The 21,364-nt window shown below is 41.8% G+C and overlaps 1 protein-coding gene and 1 pseudogene across 8 annotated transcripts in view; both read right to left on the bottom strand.

Moving 5' to 3' along the window:
* Positions 1-21,364, bottom strand: part of LOC124545180 (mucin-5AC-like) — a 349,462-nt gene that overhangs the window by 145,032 nt on the left and 183,066 nt on the right. For 5 of the 8 annotated variants that reach the window (XM_047124022.1, XM_047124023.1, XM_047124024.1 and 2 more), the window contains exon 9: positions 9,852-10,274. The exons of the other annotated variants lie outside the window; for them this stretch is intronic. In XM_047124022.1, the coding sequence (XP_046979978.1) occupies positions 9,852-10,274 (423 nt within the window). The remainder of the gene's footprint in view (positions 1-9,851; positions 10,275-21,364) is intronic. 8 annotated transcript variants of the gene reach the window in all.
* LOC124546090 lies at positions 20,203-20,320 on the bottom strand (annotated as a pseudogene).

Below are 21,364 nucleotides of genomic sequence, written 5' to 3'. Positions count from 1 at the left end.
GAGGCACATAGGCACAAGCAAGGTAACTGCGAAGAAACATTGGGTAACAGAAGGAATATTTCAGTTTATCAACGAGAGAAGAAAGCAAACGAAAACGTTAAGGGAAATGCGGGAATACAGAAGAATAACCCATTTTCGAATTAAAGCAATAGGAACTTCTGGGAAGCCAAGACGAAATGCCTACAGGTAAAATGTGAATTAATCAAAAGAAAACCGTCGTCGGAACACAGATTCAACGTATATAAAAGTCAAAACAGCTTTCGGGGAAATTAAAAGCAAAGGTGTCACCACTGAGAGTGCAATCGGAATTCCACTGTTAAACGCACAGGAGAGAGCAGGTAGTGGTACATTGAAGGCCTCTTTGAGGGAAGGGAAGTGGATGATGACCTTGTTGGGGAAGAAATGGGAATCGTTATGAAAGACATAGGGGATACAATTTTGGTATCAGAGTTTAATAGACCTTGGAAAACTTGCAATCAAGTAGGGCATAAGGTGTAGGTAACATTCCTTTGGAATTTCGTAAGTTATTGGCGGAACAGTAGCCAATAAATTATGCCAGTGGATGTGTATAATCTATGAGTCATAAGACATACCATCAGTCTTCCGGAAAAATATCATGCACACAATCCCGAAAACAGCAGATGCAGTCAAGCACTGGAAATATCACACAACCAGCTTAATGGCTCATGCATCCAAGTTGCTGACAAGAAAAATATACTGAGGAATGGGAAAGAAAATTGGCTTCTGGAAGGGTAAAGGCACCAGAGAGGCATTTGTGACGTTGCGAATGCTAATGGAAGCAAGACAAGAAAAATCTAGACACATTCATAGGCCTGTAAAAAACTTTAGGGAGTTTAAAGACGATGCAAGATGTTCGAAACTCTGAATAAAATAGGAGTAAGCTAAAGGGAATGACGTTTGCCATAGAATGTGGACAAGAACCAAGAGTGAACTATAATAATGGAAGACCAAGACCAAAGTGGTTCGATTATAAAGGGTGTAAGACGGAAATGTAGTTATTTGCCCCTGCTGTTCGGTCTGTGCATTGAAAAAGCAATATCGGAGTGAAAGGATATTAATGACAAGATTAACTGACGACTTTGATGTCCTAGGTAAAAGTGAAGAAGAATTACAAGACGTGTTGAATGAAATGAACAGTGTGATGAGTACAGAATATGAACTGAGAGTAAACCGAAGAAAGGCGAAAGTACTGATGAGTAGCAGAAATGAAATTAGCGCTACCTTTAACATTAAAGTTGGGGACCACGAAATAGACGAAGCTAAGGAATTCTACGAGTTTCACCTTCGAAGCAAAATAACACATGACTGATGTAGCAAGGAGGACGTAAAAAGCGCATTAGCACAGGCAAAGGGAGGCATTGCTGGCCTTAGTTTAGGAAGAATTTCTGAGAATGTACATTTGAGCACATCATTGTATGATATGACTGTGAGACTTCCGGAACTGAAGAGAATCGAAGCGTCTGAGATTTGGTGTTATAGAAGTATACTGAAAATTAGCTGGACTGATAAGGTAAGGACCAGGGTGGTTCTCTGCAGAATGGGCGAGGAAAGGAACATTTGGAAAGCAATGACAAGAAGAAGAAACGGGGTAATGGGATATGTTCAGACATTAGGGAATAACTTCACTGGTATTAGAGGGAGCTGCAGAAGGTAAAATCTGTAAGGCATGCTACTTTGAGACACAAGAGAGGAATTCGTGTCGGGCAGCAGCAAATCAGTCAGAAGGCTGATGAAACAAAACAAACAAGTACACACATAGTTTCTGTGTAATGCTTTCTTTCGTGCACGGTGATACAGCAAGTAACGAGGGATTGTTGAAATATTACACGTTATATTTAGTTTACAAGCGTCCGCTAGTATACAGCCATCGCCACAGCAAACCATTCGCAGTCTAATGCCTAGACAAGGGCTACCCAGACTTCTGTATACAATATGGTCTCCAATCGAGCACATATGGGATATCATCGATGATAGCTGCAGCGTCATCCACAAAGAGCACTAACCGTCTCTGTAGTGACCAACCGAGTGCAACGGGAATGAAACTCCATCCCACACACTCACATCCGGCACCTGTACAACACAATGCATGCACGTCTGCATTCAACATTCTCGCTGCTACACCAGTTATTAATGTACCAACATTTCGCATTTGATATTGCTTACCTCGCGCTTACGTGAAGCTGTGGTCTTGGAATATTAAGCATTCAAATATGTTACCTAGACAAATGTATTCCGGAAATTTAATTACTCTACATTAACTGTTTGTGATTCTTGCAATTTTTTCCATCAGTGTACATACAATGTGCCAACTTTAAGTTGGCCGACCGCTACCTAGTCCACAATCGGTAGAAGTCGGTAAAAGTCGGTCAGCTTCGGCGGTAGTTCTTTGTTTTTCGTTGCGACCGACATTAGCTCATTAGCTAGCCGACAGGACCGCGCGGGGTAGCTACTTTTGTCTGCTGCGTCACTTAGCTGCAGTTCAGATGTGTTACTGCAGTTAGGATCTTTATTAAACGTATCAATACGTAAGACGGTTTCAGTTTTGTTTACGAACAATACTAAAGCGAATGTTTGCTTCCGTGCCTGGCCCAACACTGCACGGGCCTGGCGTGGCTTGCTTCCCTCGCGCAGCACCTCCCCCCTTGGCGGTCTATGTGGGGCCGTGTTTGCTTCCTACCCTTCCCGCTACCTTCTTCTGCAATCTTCCGACTTACAGTCAATACACTGTAAGTCGGCACCAGCACAGTATTTGTGGGTCTCGCTCTTTCTTTCGTATGTTTGGGAACATTGTGTTGTGGGCTGTAGAATATTTCACTCGTGTTGGAAAAGTAGACGCCCAGCAAAGTGAGCGCCGTTGAGCCAGATAGATTCGACCACTCACAGTAGAGTAGTTCACTGGTAGAGCGCTTAGACAGCGGGAAAGCTTAAAATTACACGAAATGTATTCACATTTGCGAATATGGACAACTATCAGCTGTCTAATGGAATGACCATAGCGGATGTGCCAACCGGGACTCGAACCCGGATTTCCTGCGTATCGCGAGCGGTCGCCTCACCAGTAAGGTGTCCCAACACGACTTACTGCCAGATCCAAATTCCCATATGACACCAACTATCTTTGTCATTCGTTATGTAGATTCCCGTACAAGGGAGACATTTTCACTGAAGGTCATTTGTCCAGTGCCGGCGGATAAACACGTTATTGCAGTGCCTTTGTTGTTCAGAAGTACGATGCAAACTTCCTTCAGACGTGCCTGCATACGTAATACGTGGATCTGGCTGTTAGTCATACTCGGATAGACTGACGGCTCGCAGTAAGGGCGAAATGCTGGTTCGAGTCCCAGTCCGACACAAATTTTCATTTTCGTCTTTCCATTTTACAGCTGACGGTTGCCCACATTCGCTAATGCGAATACATTTCGTGTATATCATAATGTCTGCAGTCTACGCAGGCTGTTAACGAAGATACGAGCATGTGGAATAAGTTCACGGATATGTGAGAGGTTCGAAGGCCTCTTAAAAGATAGACCCCAGTATGTTGTCGTCGACGGCGAGTGTTCATCAGAGACAAGGGTATCGTCAGGAGTGTCCCAGGGAAGTGTGAAGGACCGCTGTTGTTTCTATATACATAAATGGTTTGGCTGAGAGGGTGGGCAGCAATCTGCAGTTGTCTGCCGATGATGCCGTGGCGTACGGTAAGCTGTCGAAGTTGAGTGATTGTGGGAAGAGACAATACGAGTTACACAAAATTTCCAGTTGGTGTGATGAAAGGCAGTTAGCCCTAAATATGGAAAAATGTAAGTTAATACGGGTGAGTAGGGAGATCAAAACCTGTAATTGTCGGATAATTACTAGTGTCCTGCTTGACAGTCAAGTCGTTTAAATATCTGGACGTAACGCTGCAGAGATATATGAAGTGGAATGAGCACGTGAGAAGACGAATGGTGGGCTTCGAAAGGAGACCGCACATAGGTCGCTGGTGCGACCTATTCTTGAGCACTGCTCGAATGTTTGGGACCCGTACCAGGTCGAACTGAAGGAAGACCTCGAATCAGTTCAGAGGTGGGCTGCTGTACTTGCAACCGGTGGATTCCAACAACACCTAAGTGTAGCAGAGGTGCTTCGGGAACTCAAATGGAAATCTATAGAGGGAAGGCAACTTTCTTTTCGAGAAACACTATGGAGAAATTTTAGAGAACCGGTATTTGAAGCTGACTGCTGAACGATTCTACTGCTACCGACATACATTGCGCGTAAGGACCACGAAGATAAGACACGAGAAATTAGCGTTCATACAGAAGCGTACAGACGGTCATTTTTCTCTCGCTCTATTTGCGAGGATACTCTCCGCCACGCACCGTACGGTGGCTTGTGAAGTATCGATGTAGATGTGGATGTCTGTTCCTTTGGACATCCATACTTCTGAAGTATCGTACTGAATAAACTTCGCTTACGTATAGGAACTTATCATGTTACAGTATTTCAGAGCTGTTCAAATGGCTCTGAACACTATGGGACTTAAAATCTGAGGTCATCAGTCCCCTAGAACTACTTAAACCTAACTAAACTAAGGACATCACACACCTCCATGCCCGAGGCAGGATTCGAACCTGCGACCGTAGCGGTCGCGCGGTTCCAGACTGAAGCGCCTAGAACCTCTCGGCCACACCGGCCGGCTTTCAGGGCTGTCGAGGGGACTTATTTGCTTGTATTGATGAGCATTACTATGCGGTAAATTTTGGCCACATACAAAATTTATAGGTTTTTTAGTTATTCCACCATTAAATAAATAGACTTCTTACTCGTTTCCTTAGCAGGCGATCACGTTTTTCCCCCTCTCTTAAAGTTACCTGACAGACTTCAAATTTATTTAACAGATAATTTAAAATTTCGTTATATTTTTTTGTGTGAACGCGGGCGTTACTGCTACGAAGAATAACTGAGAGGGGAGTCCCTGTCTCGCTATACCACCTCAATTTAAATTTTCATTGATGCAATCACCTTCATACTAGTCTTTTTCCCTACAGATGTGTTTGTTTTTCAGTAATTTCCAGCAAGAATCTCTCCTTTGGGCACTGAAAAACCTGGAGTATTTTCATGGCTTCGATGTTTCGTAGCTGTAATTCAAAATTGGTAGTATATACTAACCCTAAAGTTCTTTATTTTAACTGGAAACCTATTCACGTAAACTCTTTTTATCAAAAGCTCTGTATTTCTTCTCTTGTCCATCCACTCGTTACTGTCCTACATACAAATATTCATCAACTGGTGCTACAATTTCATTGTTAATTTGTGTTATTTCCTTTTCGATTTGTGGATCATACGTTGCTTTAGGCTAAATATAGTTGGTTTTCAGGGCTTTTTTCTTTCAAGTTGGGTTTGGTTTATCTGTATTAGGTGCAGATAGCGCAATGATTTCAGCAAAATGTAGGTGGTTTGGATATATTTCACTGACAGGTATTTATTCTTCATTTTTGCAGTTTAAGGACATGAAAACTTTCTTTGCAACTACTGAGAATAGTTTTTGAGATATGGAATCTCGTTCCATGCCTCCCCTTTCGATCCTTAGTTTAGGGTGTTCCGACAAAGTATAATACACTCCTGGAAATTGAAATAAGAACACCGTGAATTCATTGTCCCAGGAAGGGGAAACTTTATTGACACATTCCTGGGGTCAGATACATCACATGATCACACTGACAGAACCACAGGCACATAGACACAGGCAACAGAGCATGCACAATGTCTGCACTAGTACAGTGTATATCCACCTTTCGCAGCAATGCAGGCTGCTATTCTCCCATGGAGACGATCGTAGAGATGCTGGATGTAGTCCTGTGGAACGGCTTGCCATGCCATTTCCACCTTGCGCCTCAGTTGGACCAGCGTTCGTGCTGGACGTGCAGACCGCGTGAGACGACGCTTCATCCAGTCCCAAACATGCTCAATGGGGGACAGATCCGGAGATCTTGCTGGCCAGGGTAGTTGACTTACACCTTCTAGAGCACGTTGGGTGGCACGGGATACATGCGGGCGTGCATTGTCCTGTTGGAACAGCAAGTTCCCTTGCCGGTCTAGGAATGGTAGAACGATGGGTTCGATGACGGTTTGGATGTACCGTGCACTATTCAGTGTCCCCTCGACGATCACCAGTGGTGTACGGCCAGTGTAGGAGATCGCTCCCCACACCATGATGCCGGGTGTTGGCCCTGTGTGCCTCGGTCGTATGCAGTCCTGATTGTGGCGCTCACCTGCACGGCGCCAAACACGCATACGACCATCATTGGCACCAAGGCAGAAGCGACTCTCATCGCTGAAGACGACACGTCTCCATTCGTCCCTCCATTCACGCCTGTCGCGACACCACTGGAGGCGGGCTGCACGATGTTGGGGCGTGAGCGGAAGACGGCCTAACGGTGTGCGGGACCGTAGCCCAGCTTCATGGAGACGGTTGCGAATGGTCCTCGCCGATACCCCAGGAGCAACAGTGTCCCTAATTTGCTGGGAAGTGGCGGTGCGGTCCCCTACGGCACTGCGTAGGATCCTACGGTCTTGGCGTGCATCCTTGCGTCGCTGCGGTCCGGTCCCAGGTCGACGGGCACGTGCACCTTCCGCCGACCACTGGCGACAACATCGATGTACTGTGGAGACCTCACGCCCCACGTGTTGAGCAATTCGGCGGTGCGTGCACCCGGCCTCCCGCATGCCCACTATACGCCCTCGCTCAAAGTCCGTCAACTGCACATACGGTTCACGTCCACGCTGTCGCGGCATGCTACCAGTGTTAAAGACTGCGATGGAGCTCCGTATGCCACGGCAAACTGGCTGACACTGACGGCGGCGGTGCACAAATGCTGCGCAGCTAGCGCCATTCGACGGCCAACACCGCGGTTCCTGGTGTGTCCGCTGTGCCGTGCGTGTGATCATTGCTTGTACAGCCCTCTCGCAGTGTCCGGAGCAAGTATGGTGGGTCTGACACACCGGCGTCAATGTGTTCTTTTTTCCATTTCCAGGAGTTTAGAATCTGTATAATTGGTGTATATGAATGACAGTATGCTATAATAGGATGAATCGCTGTCTTCTGTTTAACGGAATACTAATACAGATTTCGTCAAAAAAGATGCAAAAGCTTTCTCCATCTTTGTAAATCCAAGGGAGATAGGTAATCCACACTTACCGATCCGTTCTGTAATTTCATCCACGACTTGCAGAAAATCCCCTGTCTTAGTTTGCAAATATTCTGTAAATAGTTGAGTAAACTCTTTTGGATAGCTTTTCCTTCATCTTCAGTTATTATGATTATTTGTAATTGTAAAATGGTTTAAGACCCTCATTTTCTCCTTTACTTCCTTATCGTTTGATAAATACAATGTTTCAGTTTTAGTACCAACTGGACATTATCAAATCACTTTTCAATTTATTTCATGCTCTGAGGATGAGTTACAGGTAAACACTTTGCTCCCCTCGGCAAATTCTTCTAATGGTGTTGTCTTTCGTTTATGCAATCATTCTCAAAGTTTCCAGAATGAGACTTTCACTCTGCAGTGGAATGTGCGCTGATATGAAATTTCCTAGCAGATCAAAACTGTGTGCCGGACCGAGACTCGAAATCGGGACTTTTGCCTTTCGCGGGCAAGTGCTCTACCACTCCATCCCCCATCCCACAAACGTAAATTCGGTACCTTTACAAAACAACGCATGCGCGTTTGCATGCTTGCATTAAACGTACTGGCGGTTACGGTGGTTATCAATGTACCAGCATTTCACATTTCCAATGTCTTATCTGGCGCTTATATTAACCTGTGATCTAACAATGTTGATCACTTAAATATGTTACCCAGACAAACGTATTTTCGAAATATCATTACTTGACATAATTACTTTTTGATGTGAGTTTTTTCCTCCGTCACTGTATATTAAGGGCGTAGATGGTTATATTAAGTGGTAAGCAACATCATATTACGGCAGTATGTCTTACAAGGTGTATTTGTATTTGTCGATGTACTGTACAATGAATGGAGATTCAATGACTAACTGTTTAAGATCTACTAAAAACATTGTAGATCTAGTATTGTGCTTCTGACAAGTGGGAAATTGTGTTCCTCAGACTTGATTAGCTTATTTCAGTATTGTGCAGTCCCTGTTTTTACATATCTAGATGTGTGGGAAACGAATCAGCAGATGAAATTTCGCGTGTGGACATGGGAAATGCTTTGTTTTCATATCACAACAAAAACAAAATCCTGTTTAAACTCCTGTAAATATCAAAGTTTGAACGTTCGAAATAGACAAATCTGATCTCAACTAAAGTGTCACATCACACATTTCAGTGGAGTTCGGCACAGTTTCGGCGTCAATGTACGGGGTGGTATTGTCGATTGTGGCACAACTGGACTGTTTAGCTTAACTCTCCACTTAACAGGGCAATGGTACTTAATTTTCTTGCAGTATGTACTGGCAGACTTGTTGACGTTTTGCCAGTGTGAGCTCGTGAAGAAACGTGTTTGTTGCACAGTGGCACGCAAGTACATTTTACTACCGCGATTCAGGGGAAGATTTACAGGTTGAGGTGAGCCGCATGCTCGGTCGGACGTATCTGAAATTAACTCCTCTACAGTTTTTCTTGTTGGCCTACACAAGATCCTTAGACGGTTGCAGAATGACCAGATTGCCCATGGATTGGGTCTATCAGCGAGTGCATCAGAACGTACTGTGCACTACATTTTATGGAATGCACGCAGTGTTAGGCATAACAAAGAGATTTTGTGATTGACTATGTAAGGGACACCTGAAGGAGAGGTGGTAGTCACAAAACTTTAATTATCTTTGAAAAAAAAATGTAGTTACATGTTTAAGGTTTCGTTTGTTCGCAGGTAGATGACTGAAGTAGGGGTACACATTGAAATCCCCACGCCTCTGTACCATAACACGCCACTAGAGGAGGAAAAAAAGAATAATGCAGCTCATTGATAATGTAGAATCTCGGGCTGTGGCTAGTTTTTCGAATTTGAGGAGGAACAACGCCGCAACAATCCGCGCTGAATTGATGGAAGTGCACGGCTACAATGCATATCATATGACAGAATGTTTGGATGGCGCAGACGCCTCCAGTGTATTGAAACACATCTGAGTGTCTAAGAACGGAGAAGGAGACGATTTCTCTGCGAAGAATTGGGAATCACAGCAGAAATAGATGTCCTGGTGCTCCAAGTGTTGAGTATCACATTTGGGGCGATAGTGGAGAAGATGGAAAATCAGTCGTGGATCAACAGCTCGCACGACATTTTGATAATGACCAATGCTGCCACCTGCAGGGTTCCTCTACACAACACTGAACCAACTCATTCTGCTGCTTCTGCAAACCGCTGCTTCAATGCTCTGCATTCCCTTGACATGACACCCAGTCACTTCTTCCCAGGCTAAGGACGAGGTTATTTTCAAGCTGGAATATTTCCTGAACAGACAAAATGCAGATATCTGCAACCTGTGACAAATGTATTGCATTGAATGGTGAATATGTGGAAAAGAACTAAAGCATCAACGTATTTCTTGGTCACACCTTGATATTTTTCGCATGATGAAGATGAAGAGCTTATGACCACTGCTCTCGTCAGAGTAAGAGTTAAAATGTGTGTCAGTTTTCTTGTAATATGGGAACTGACCATTCCTGTGTAAAATACTTTGTACTAAAATGTCTAGAGAACCAGAAGAAGAGTGCAATATGCACTCGATCACGTCCTGTGTTCAAGAATCCTCTGTGTATAATCTGGAAAGTGTGTAGTGTTAGTGTGTGGGGACACATGTGGCGGAGGGTGCGAGCAATACTGTACCAGGAGAGGTGGTCTCGGCCGACGTGCACTGTGAAGGAGCTTCACAGATACACGGATCCGTGATACTCGAAGAACTGCACACTGGGTACGGCGTCGTGGGCCACGAAGGATTCGTGGGACAGCTGGTAGGGCAGGTTGTAGGCTCAGCTGTCGAGGAGCATTCCGGGCACACCGGGCACTGTTCAGCGGTGGAGCTCGGCGCTGCTGTCGAGCAGGGTTCCGGTTCAGGACACGGCGTGGGCTCCACCGTGGTGGGGCATGGCTCTGGAGGCGGTGTGGTGGGGCAGGGTTCCGGTTCAGGACACGGCGTGGGCTCCACCGTGGTGGGGCATGGCTCCGGAGGCAGTGTGGTGGGGCAGGGTTCCGGTTCAGGACACGGCGTGGGCTCCACCGTCGTGGGGCACGGCTCTGGAGTCGGGCATGCTGCAACGAGTAGAAACTTGATGAGACTACAGTGCTCCGAACACTTGCCTTCCGGCATTCGTTTACAATGGTTTCCACAAGTGTGGACAGCCGTAACACTGCAGAATACACAGTTGGCCTGTGAAAGGATGCATTGAAACTAACGTAATTTTACTTGATACGCATATATGCTGTGGTAGGAGCAACATATGATTAAATTTTGAAGATGATTTGAGGGTATACAGGGTATCATCTCAGGCAGGAACGACAGTGCTATCTCGCCTGAGCATCGAGTGGAAGTGAGCCTGAGTGGCAGACACTGGTATGTCATTCCATGCTGCTTCAAATCTACGAGTATACCAGGGATTACAAATTGTAGTGGCTGCCAAGTGGTGGTGCGCCAATCTCTTGGCTGAACGTTTTGAGATGTTTCCAGCAGGTGAGACACATGTGTAATGTGCTGGCCAGTGCAATCGTTAAACATGCCGTGTGTCGAGGTAGATGAGGACAGCACAGGCTTGTCGGTAGATAGTACGAAGGACTCTTCAGAAATAGGGTACAGCCACTGGCATTAACATGGCAGAAATGTAACATCTGATGTCCAAATTACAGAGGTGGTACCCCATATCATCACAATAGGTGCTGGGCCCATGTGACCGTGAGAAATACAATCTGGCAACATTTTTTCTTCTCGGAACCTCCACATACGTCTGTGCGCAGAAATGAAACTCGTTTGGAAAGATGACATGGTGCCACCCTTGTGCCTGTTATTAAATCGTGGGTACCGAGCGAGGTGGTGCAGTGGTTAAACACTGGACTCGCATTCAGGACGACCACGGTTCAATCCCGCGTCCGGCCAACCTGATTTAGGTTTTCCGTGATTTCCCTAAATCGCTCCAGGCAAATTCAGGGATGGTTCCTTTCAAAGGGCACGGCCGATTTCCTTTCCCATCCTTCCCTAATCTGATGAGACCGTTGACCTCGCTGTCTGGTCTCCTTCCCCAAAACAACCCCAACCCAACAATTACTACTAACTTACTAAATGGTGGGCGCACCACACTCGGTAAACATCTCGCCGGTGATACCTAGACAGAACCTGCAACGATGATCGCTGTACTGTGAATTTGGTGGTACAGGCGTAGTTACAATGTCTGTGTGCATACTTGTCGCCCTGCAAACAAACACAGTTCCTGATTGAACTAAGAGATGTGCCTTTACGATCCTGCATGGCGGGACGATGTATATGCCTGTCCTGTCTGGCGCTCATTGTGTAGCTCATTAAGATCCTGCATGGCCTTCAGTATGGCCATCAAAGAATCCACCGATTCCATGCTCGCATACCAGTGATGGGATCCCAACCAAATCAAGAGCAATACTATAGGGCAATAAATCAGCCTCAATAGGCTACCAGCTGGGGTGAACGAATTATAACACACTCTGGTAGATGCATCTCCTCCTTGCATGAGGATACATCGATCTTCTCACAATCAGCCAACATACCCAAGCGAGTACTATATAACATGTCAGTTTGACACTTGTTGGATGCCACCTTCATTGTGTTACAATTTGATGATAAGCGGTGTGCCTTACAAACAGGAGGCAGTTGGGGCAACCAGTTTGGCTGTAATGATGTCATTCCGATGTCTTTCAGGCCAGTTACAATGCAGGACTCTTGACTCACTGGTGGGGATCCAGTCTCCGTGTCAGACAGGGGTGGTTTAATGTTGTTTACGTACTATGGCTCCAATTTGCAACCAATGTTTCTGCCAAGAATGCCCGAGGACTATCTCGCGCTCCTTCGATTTATGTTTGATTTTATTTATACTAAGGAAACGCGCCAAAACATTGCACCAAATAAGATATGTTTTTCCTGCGGCCACTACAACGGTGATTTCATTTAATGTGTCGATAAATGAAAGATAAGGTCTGTAACAATGAGACAGAACCCAAGGTTAGATGCGATACTTCTGGAGTCTGTTGCATCGTTTTAAATAACTAGGCATTAGCACAAAGTAATATGTCACAACATTTTGACCGTCTGCAGGATATGTGAAGTATTTACAGCTGTTCGAGTAATCACTTTTTCGTGATTCTTCTTGACTAATGGAAACCAGTGCAATCAAAAAACAGTTATACTAAGAAAAACAGAGACATTAAGAATAGTACATCTTTAATCTTAAAACTGTTTTAAAAATTAAAGAAATCAAGTCGAAAGCAATAGCCTGCACATTCTTTAATTTTTCAAAAAAGTTTACAATTCTTCAGATAGACAATCTCTGTGCAGTGTTCTAGAAGAGCGCGGACTAGATGCCAAAACGCGAAATTGATCGAACAAACACTGGCAGAAACAAAATAAAAAAATTAAATTAATAGATGTAATTTCGTAACCATTCTTAGTTAAAACAAGAGTAAGACAAGGATATGGAGTCTCGCCACCAACACTCAACATAGCTTCAGATATAGTAATGACAGAATGGGACATAGAACTAAGAAAACAAAACGTTTGGAAGCCAATTTGAAGTAGGAAGAGGTCAAGGAAAATTGGCCGTCTATATTTAACGTTTGCAGATGACTTAGCGATTCTAAATGACAGTGAAGAAATAGCAGTAAAACAAATCGAGACAATCAACGAATGTGCAGAGAAGGATGGCTTGCAAATCTCCCGAATTCATTTGTTCCAAGTTAGATATTCCTAAACTTTAAACAAATTGTGGTGAAATCAACCGAGTCAAACACTTTAAATATCTCGGTGAAATTATTGAACCAACTGAACTTGAAAAAATAGCACAAAAACAGATTGCAGAGAATCAAGAAAGCGTCCAAATTTGTATAACAAAAATGCCTGTCAAGAAGCACTAAAATCAGACACTATAACACGGTAATCAAACCGACAGTCACATATGCGGATGGAACACTCTCACTGAATCGAAACCTAGATATACAAGAAATTAAGAAAGTAGAGAGAAAGATTATTAGAACAATTCTGGGACCACGATATACGCAAGATGGATACAGACTGCAAACCATCGAGACATCAGGAAAAGTATCAAACATCGAAACTGACATCATAGAGTGACGAATTAAGTTCTATGGACCTTAACATTTTACGTGGAAACAGACTAACTTAATGTCTAATGGACTGTGTGATGTAATGGACTATGTGACATAACTTGAAGCATCAGTAGCCTGGGGAACTGAAGTTAAGAAGGATTTGACAAAAGCCAAAAGTGATCTAACAAACACATCAGACAGGGATGCATTCAGAAGCAAAATTGACAAGTGGAAGTTTACTCCAGAGAGGGAACCAAAACCATAACGACCAAAGTGTGTCGAAGAACGAAAGAAGGCATTCGGGGAGAAAATGAAGAAGTATTCTACTTACAGTTGCGGTTAGGCCTAATTTTTGTAAACGTGTTTTTCTTCTTCTTTTCGGTAATCTAACTTATTGTCATAAAGTAAGATTGTTTACATACGATTGAGACTAGACCTAATCTTTCGTAAACGTGTTTACTTGTTTTTTCTGTAATTTAATTTAACTTATTCTCGCTAAAGTAATATTTTTACCATGAGTGAAAAGTGCCTGACGTGCCGTAGAATTGTTAGCTCCGGGGTTTGGTGTGATGGGTGCAGTAGTTTCTTCCATTGTGGTGACTGTAGCGGCGTGGGAAATGGGGAAGTGGATGAGACTCATCAGTGGTTCGGTAGGATATGCAGTAAAGATAGGAAAATAGTGGAACAGGAGGGAAAATTGCCGCCCTTCAGGCACAGTTAGAGCAGGCTAGGGAAGATCTGAACAGGTTAAGGAGCGAGAAGGGTAAAGAGAGGTGGGAAGTGGCAACAGGTAACAGGAGTAACAGACCTAGAACTTTGTCAGGCTGCTTTGTGGTGAATGTGACCTGTTGCTTCAGTTAGAAGCTGATGAGCCTAGGTGTAGAGAGGGCACAACAAACTTTCAGTAGAAAATTGAATAAGAATGTAGGGAAGTTACCAAAGAGAAAGAAAGTTTTGTTGTTAGGTAGTTCACATGCCAGAGGTGTAGGCCAACTTTTGCAGGACCAGTTAGGATCAGAATACCAGTTCACAATTTCATTCTAACCAAGCCCTGGTCTGGGTCAGGTGACAGAGGACTTAGGTTCACTCTGTAAATATTTTATCAAGGAAGACACCGTGGTTATTCTGGGTGGGCTGGGCAATAGCATTGACAGAGATCCTGGGTACAATATAGAGTGTGACCTAGCAAAGATTACATCAGCAACGAGACATAGCGGTGTTGAGTTTGTGGCTATTCTGAGACGCCATGACCGACCTCATTTAAACTCTTCTGTCAGGAGAGTTAATTTGGGGTTGGAACGGCTGCTTGGTTCGTGTGCGGGGTCACATATTGGTTTGGTTCCTGTTCATTCTCTCAGTAGGTGGGATTATACTAGACATGGCCTACACCTCAACAGGAAATGGAAGGGTAAACTGGCTGGGCTAATAGCAGGAAATGTAAGGAGGGGAGGCACTGCCTTGAGTAGTAATATAACAGTGGTCATAGGTGTTTGAGCAGCACCTTTTTTAGGATAGGTAGGACAGAACGAAGTTAAGTTCTGAGAGAAGTAAAGATTGAAACAAACCTTCAGTTTTATAAAGAAATCAACAGCATAATCCTGGAACATTGGATCAGCGAACACAGCTGTTGGTTAAAAATTTACAGTAGTCAGCAGAAATTTTATTTCCACCAGATTTCATCTCGGCAAATGTGAAATGCCAACTATATTTAGTGCATCAAAATATTCGAGGGCTTAGATGTAAAATTAATGAACTACTTATGTGCATTGATGAATTAGAGCCATCAAACCCAGTTGATATAATCTGCCTCTCTGATCATCATGTGACCACTGGTATAGATATGTTAAAGTTTACAGAATTTAAGTTAGCCTCCTACTTCTGTAGACAAAAGATGGAGAAAGGAAGAGTTGCCACATTTGTTAAAAACAGTTTTAATTTAAGAATATTGACATTAATAAATTTTGCTTGGAGCAGCACTTAGAACCAAGTGCAACAGAGATAGAATTTCATAATAGGTCCTTTATAATAGTAGCCATATACAGAGCACCTTCAGCAAATTTCAACCTGTTTATAAACAGTCTAGAAGATCTGTTATCTCATCTAAAATTAAAAAACAAAGAACTAGTGGTTGCTAGTGATTTTAATATAGATGTCCTGAAAAGCACTGTCAGTTAACAGTTACTGAAATCAGTTACATCGTCATTCAATTTAATTTCTACTGTAAATTTCCCAAATAGGGTATACAAATGTTCTAAGAGTGCTATTGATAATATATTTATAGACAATTCTAGGCAACTAAGCCACATTACAAAACCAGTAGTAAATGGACTATCTGACCATGACATGCAACAACTAACATTAAATTTTGAAAATTGTCAGGGTAAAACATCTATCACAACTGTGTACAGAAGGCCAATAAAACAGTCAAAAAGTGAAAAATTTAGGAGATTGCTCAAAGAAATTAATTGGATGGATGTTTACAGCATTCAAGACACAAATAGAAAATACAAAACATTCATTAATAAAGTTAGCATCTTATTTGAAAATTGTTTTCCCCTGAAGATAACTCAAATTAAGCAGAAGTCTAATAAGAAGCCATGGATCACACAAGGGTTAAAGATATCATGTGAGAAAAAAAGGAAACTCTATCTGATACATAGTGACACCTTTGATACTTGCATTATAGCTCATTACAAAAATTACTGCAAAATATTGAAGGTGGTTATCCAGAAATCTAAACACCTGCATTATGAGAAGAAGATAAATACATTCAGCAATAAAATAAAAGCAATATGCGATATAGTTAAGTCAGAGACAGGTAGGACCAGAAATGAGGAGCAACAAATAGCTCTAAAAATAAAAAAAAACCCTGGTAACAAACGCTTGTTGTGTTGCAAACCATTTGAAGAAGTATTTTGTCTCTGTTACTGATAGCATGAGGTTGTCAGGTTTAGTAAATAATGCAATGGAATATCTGAGACCAGTGCACACAAGCAACTTCAGTGAAATAGAGTTGACACTTACTTCACCCAAATAAATAGAATCCATCATAAAGTCCTTGAAATCGAAGCATTCTAGTGGTTATGATAACATATCAACAAATTTAATAAAAGAGTGTTCATGTGAGCTTAGTCATATCTTAAGTTCTTTGTATAATCAATCACTTGTCACAGGAACATTCCCGGACTGGCTTAAATATGTTGAAGTTATACCTCTCCACAAGAAAGGGGACAAAGAAATGCCATCAAATTACCGACCGATCTCGCTTTTGCCAGATTTTTCAAAAATCTTTGAAAAGGTTATGTTCAAGCGTCTACTTAAGCACCTTAGTGAAAATAACATACTGTCAAAGTCACAGTTTCGGTTTCTTAAGGGTTCTGGTATTGAGAAAGCTATTTACACTTACAGCAAAAATGTCCTTAATTCATTGGACAACAAATTAGAGACAACTGGCATGTTCTGTGATCTGTCAAAGGCGTTTGACTGTCTGAATCACAGCACTCTTTTAAGTAAATTATAATATTATGGCGTCACTGCTAATGCTGCAAAGTGGTTTCAGTCATATCTTACTAATTGAAAACTAAGGGTGTCATTACGTAACACTTTAGCAGTAGGCAATCAGACATCATCTGACTGGGAAGAAATTACATATGGTGTTCCCAAGGTTCCATACTAGGTCCACTACTGTTTCTTGTGTATGTTAATGACCTGTCATCTGTTACATTACCACATGCCAAGTTTGTCTTATTTGCAGATGATACAAACATTGCAACAACTAGTAAATCAAATATAAATTTAGAAAGGACATTAATAAGTGGTTCATAGCCAATTCACTGTCATTAAACTCTGAAAAGACCCAGTATACGCAGTACAGAACTTCCAAGAGATTTCCTTCTGGTGTGTGTATAAAATATGATGACATGGAAATAGGAGAAGTTAAGAGTATAAAATTCTTGGGATTACAACTTGATAATAAATTCAGTTGGGGGCAACATACTAACAAACTGCTGAAGTGCCTAAACAAGTCTGTGTTTGCAATGCGAATGTCAGACATATGGCATATTTTGCTTATTTTCACTCCATTATATCATATGGTATCATATTTTGGGGTAACTCCACAAACAGAGAAAAAATTTTTAGAGTACAGAAGCGTATAATAAGAGTAATGAGTAGTGTAAATCCAAGAACATCACGTCAAAACCAACTAACTGCTTAGTACACAGTATCAATACTAGGAATGAGAACAATATACGTAAAGATTTAAAATCACTTACTCTTGCCCAGAAAGGATCCCAGTCTTCAACAATGCATAATTTCAATAAGTTATCAGCAACCATTAAGAGTTTAGTTTCAAACAAGGCACAATTTAAACATAATTTAAAAAAATTTTTGGTGGCCAACTCCTCCTATTCCATCCATGAGTTTCTCAACAAGTGCAGTAGACCATTTTAATGAAAATTTATTATACTTTAATTTTTGCCAATACTTGGTTGTAACAGCCAAGTAACTACCTACTGTGTGAAGGATGGATGTATGGAGAGCAGATGTAAGCATTAAGTCTGTAAGTAGTGGAAGTTTAATTTTAAATCTTGTACATAATCTGGCTGTTCGTAACTGAGGATCACTGAAATGAGTAATTTACTTTAACTTTTCACAATCTTCTTCTTCATGTGCCGTCTCCTCTAAGAAGGTTGGCTGTCATCATGGCAATTTCTGATCTTGATTTGGCTGATCTAAGGAGTTCTGACGTTGAACAGTTGTACCAATTTTTTAAATTGTCAATCCAGGATGTCCGTCTTCTACCCCTCGTTCTCTTCCCACAAATTTTCCCTTCTAGTATTATTTGCAATATTTTGTAATTTACTCCCCTAATAACATGGCCTAAATATTGTAGCTTCCTTACTTTAATAATTTTAATTAATTCTTTTTCCTTTCCCATTCTTCTTAGGACATCTTGATTAGTAATCCTCGACACCCAACTAATTCTAAGTATTCTTCTATATGCCCACATTTCAAAAGCTTCTAAACTGTTCATGTCCTTCTTTTTCAATGTCCACGCTTCCATTCCGTATAATAATTTTGAGAATACATAGCATCTTAGCAACCTCATTTTTGTGTTTAAACAGATGTCTCTCGAACAGAATGCATTTTTCATCTTATTAAAGATACTTCTGGCCTGTCCTATTCTCGATTTAATTTCTTCTGAGCTTTCAATCTCCTCATTTACAATTGTTCCGAGATATTTAAATTTACGTACTTGATCGACTCTTTCCCTATTGATTGTAAGATTTTCTTGTTGGTGTGTTTTAGATATCACCATGAACTTAGTCTTGCTTACGTTAAGAGTCAAGCCAAATTCTTCACTTTTTTCTGCGACTTTGTCAAGAAGTAATTGTAGATCTTTGAGGTTTCCAGCTAGAAGTGCAGTGTCATCAGCAAACCTAACATTGTTAATGTTTAGCCCATTCACTTTAATGCCAGCTATTTCATCTGATAGAGCTGCCTGGATTATGTCTTCTGAATACATATTAAACAATAAGGGTAAGAGAACGCAACCTTGTCTCACACCCCTCTTTATTTCTATATCATTCGATAACTCATTTTCTACCTTCACGGTTGCGGTTTGATTGTAGTAGAGGTTATATGTAATGCGGATGTCATTCTTATCAAGTGTTTTCTTTTCTAACAATTCTATGAGATGATCATGACGAACTTTGTCAAATGCTTTATTATAATCCAGGAAGCACACATATAGTGGCTGGTTAACCTCCATACATCGTTGCGCTAATATGTTAAAAGCAAACAATGCTTCTCTTGTACCGAGGGAACTTCTAAAACCGAATTGTGTTTCACTTATACCTTCTTCTACTTTTTTGTATATTCGTTGGTGTATAACTTTTAGAAATATCTTTAAGGTGTGACTCATTAAGCTTATTGTACGGTGATCATTACACGTTTTGGCATTAGCCTTTTTGGGTAATGTAACAAAGGTAGATGGCAACCAATCCCTAGGAATAATTCCCGAATTATAAATATCATTAAACAATTGTACAAATATATCTATATGGTCTATTCCTATGAGTTTCAGGATGTCATTTGGTATCTTATCCGGTCCAGGGGCTTTTCCTGTCTTTGATTTGTTGATAACATGTAATATTTCTTCTTTCGATATGCTTGGTCCTCGTTCTCCGATCATGTTATCATAAAATTTTTGATCTTTTCTTGTATCTTCAAATAGTTCTTTGACATATTCTGTCCACCTGTCCAGTTTACCTTTAACATCAGGAATTATTTTGTCATTTTTATCTAACAATAAACTTGTACTTTTCTTTTTATTAAGTTGACAATACTTGGTTGTAATAGCCAAGAAACTAGCAAATGTCTGAATGATGGGTTTAATGAAAGCATATATAAGTATTAAACCTGTAAATATTAGAAGTTTAAATTTAATTCATATATATAATTTTACTGTTTATTATTGGGAAAGTACTCCATCATCAGGCCACATGTGGCCCACCGGGACCATCCGACCGCCGTATCATCCTCAGATGAGGATGCGGATAGGAGGGGCGTGTGGTCAGCACACCGCTCTCCCGGTCGTTACGATGGTTTTCTTTGACTGGAGCCGCTACTATTCGGTCGAGTAGCTCCTCAATTGGCATCACGAGGCGGAGTGCACCCCGAAAAATGGCAACAAAATGGTTCAAATGGCTCTGAGCACTATGGGACTTAACATCTGAGGTCATCAGTCCCCTAGAACTTGGAACTACTGAAACCTAACTAACCTAAGGACATCACACACATCCATACCCGAAGCAGGATTCGAACCTGCGACCGTAGCAGTCGCGCGGTTCCGGACTGAAGCGCCTAGAACCGCTCGGCCATCACGGCCGGCAAATGGCAACAGCGCATGGCGGCCCGGATGGTCACCCATGCAAGTGCCGGCCACGCCCGACAGCGCTTAACTTCGGTGATCTGACGGGAACCGATGTATCCACTGCGGCAAGGCCGTTGCCGTTTATTGTTGAGGATCATTAAAATTAATGAAACTCAAGTTTTTCTAATTACATTTTTGTAATGTGTTTATCTGACATGTTCCACACGCAGGAGGGATTCCCTCTTTTACGGGTCTACGCTTATCGTGCTCCATTAGGGACATTCGCTAATAAAAGTAACAATAATAATAATAATAAAAAGGCAGGTAGTCCAGATGATATCACAACAGAATTTTTAAATTTCTGTTACCATGGAAGTTATAACAACTTAAAGAAAATTAGGTTTGTTACACTGTGTTTCTGTTGTGCAGCGACTTTTATCAGTGGCTATTCCTTTCTTTAAACAATAAATTACAAGAAGATACGAAAGGTTATTTAATCAGTAGCTTAAAGAGCTGCAACCTAATAAATTTAGAGTTATTCACAGAAGACCAACAAATGAGAGAGTTTTCACAGTGAGGAACGCAAATACTCGGACACCACGAGCTTTACTCTGTACCATAATAACTTGATTCTCAACAAAAAATGAAAAATATATTACGGAAGATGTCCAATAAATAACAGTATGAACTTCTTTTACACGATTTGCAACAGTTGTTAAATAACATTGTTCGATTTTCACGTTAGCGTTGTACTCAGACGGTTGACAGTGTAACACTTGTTTTGATCGTTCACGAAAGTTATACTCTGAGTCAGAAGGCAGCATTGGTTTACAAGAGCGGTCGACCGTGCAGGTGGTACAATGTCATGCAAAACTAATTCAGGTTTGATATACGACAACCTGTCATTTTTCATAAGGCGAAGGGTAAATCATGTAGACAAACTGCTGTTCTGCACAACGTGAGTGAGAATACTCTGGCAGATGTCGTCAGACAGTTCAAGAACGAGGACCGTATAGACTCTGTACCTCAGAAGGGCCAACGAAACAAGTTGGACGCACGTGACAAGTGGACTCTAATACGAGAACAAAAGAAGGATCCTACACCTAGTGCATCCAAATTAGCGAGTGTGCTTCTAAATGAGACTGGAGTGAAGGTACCTCCTCAAACGTTTCGCAGATAGTGG

Source organism: Schistocerca americana, chromosome 8 (genome assembly GCF_021461395.2).
Source record: "Schistocerca americana isolate TAMUIC-IGC-003095 chromosome 8, iqSchAmer2.1, whole genome shotgun sequence".
In the NCBI taxonomy this organism is placed as follows: Eukaryota; Metazoa; Arthropoda; class Insecta; order Orthoptera; family Acrididae; genus Schistocerca; species Schistocerca americana.
Note: the sequence above shows the minus strand (reverse complement) of the source record. Positions and strands in the feature narration are given on the sequence as shown.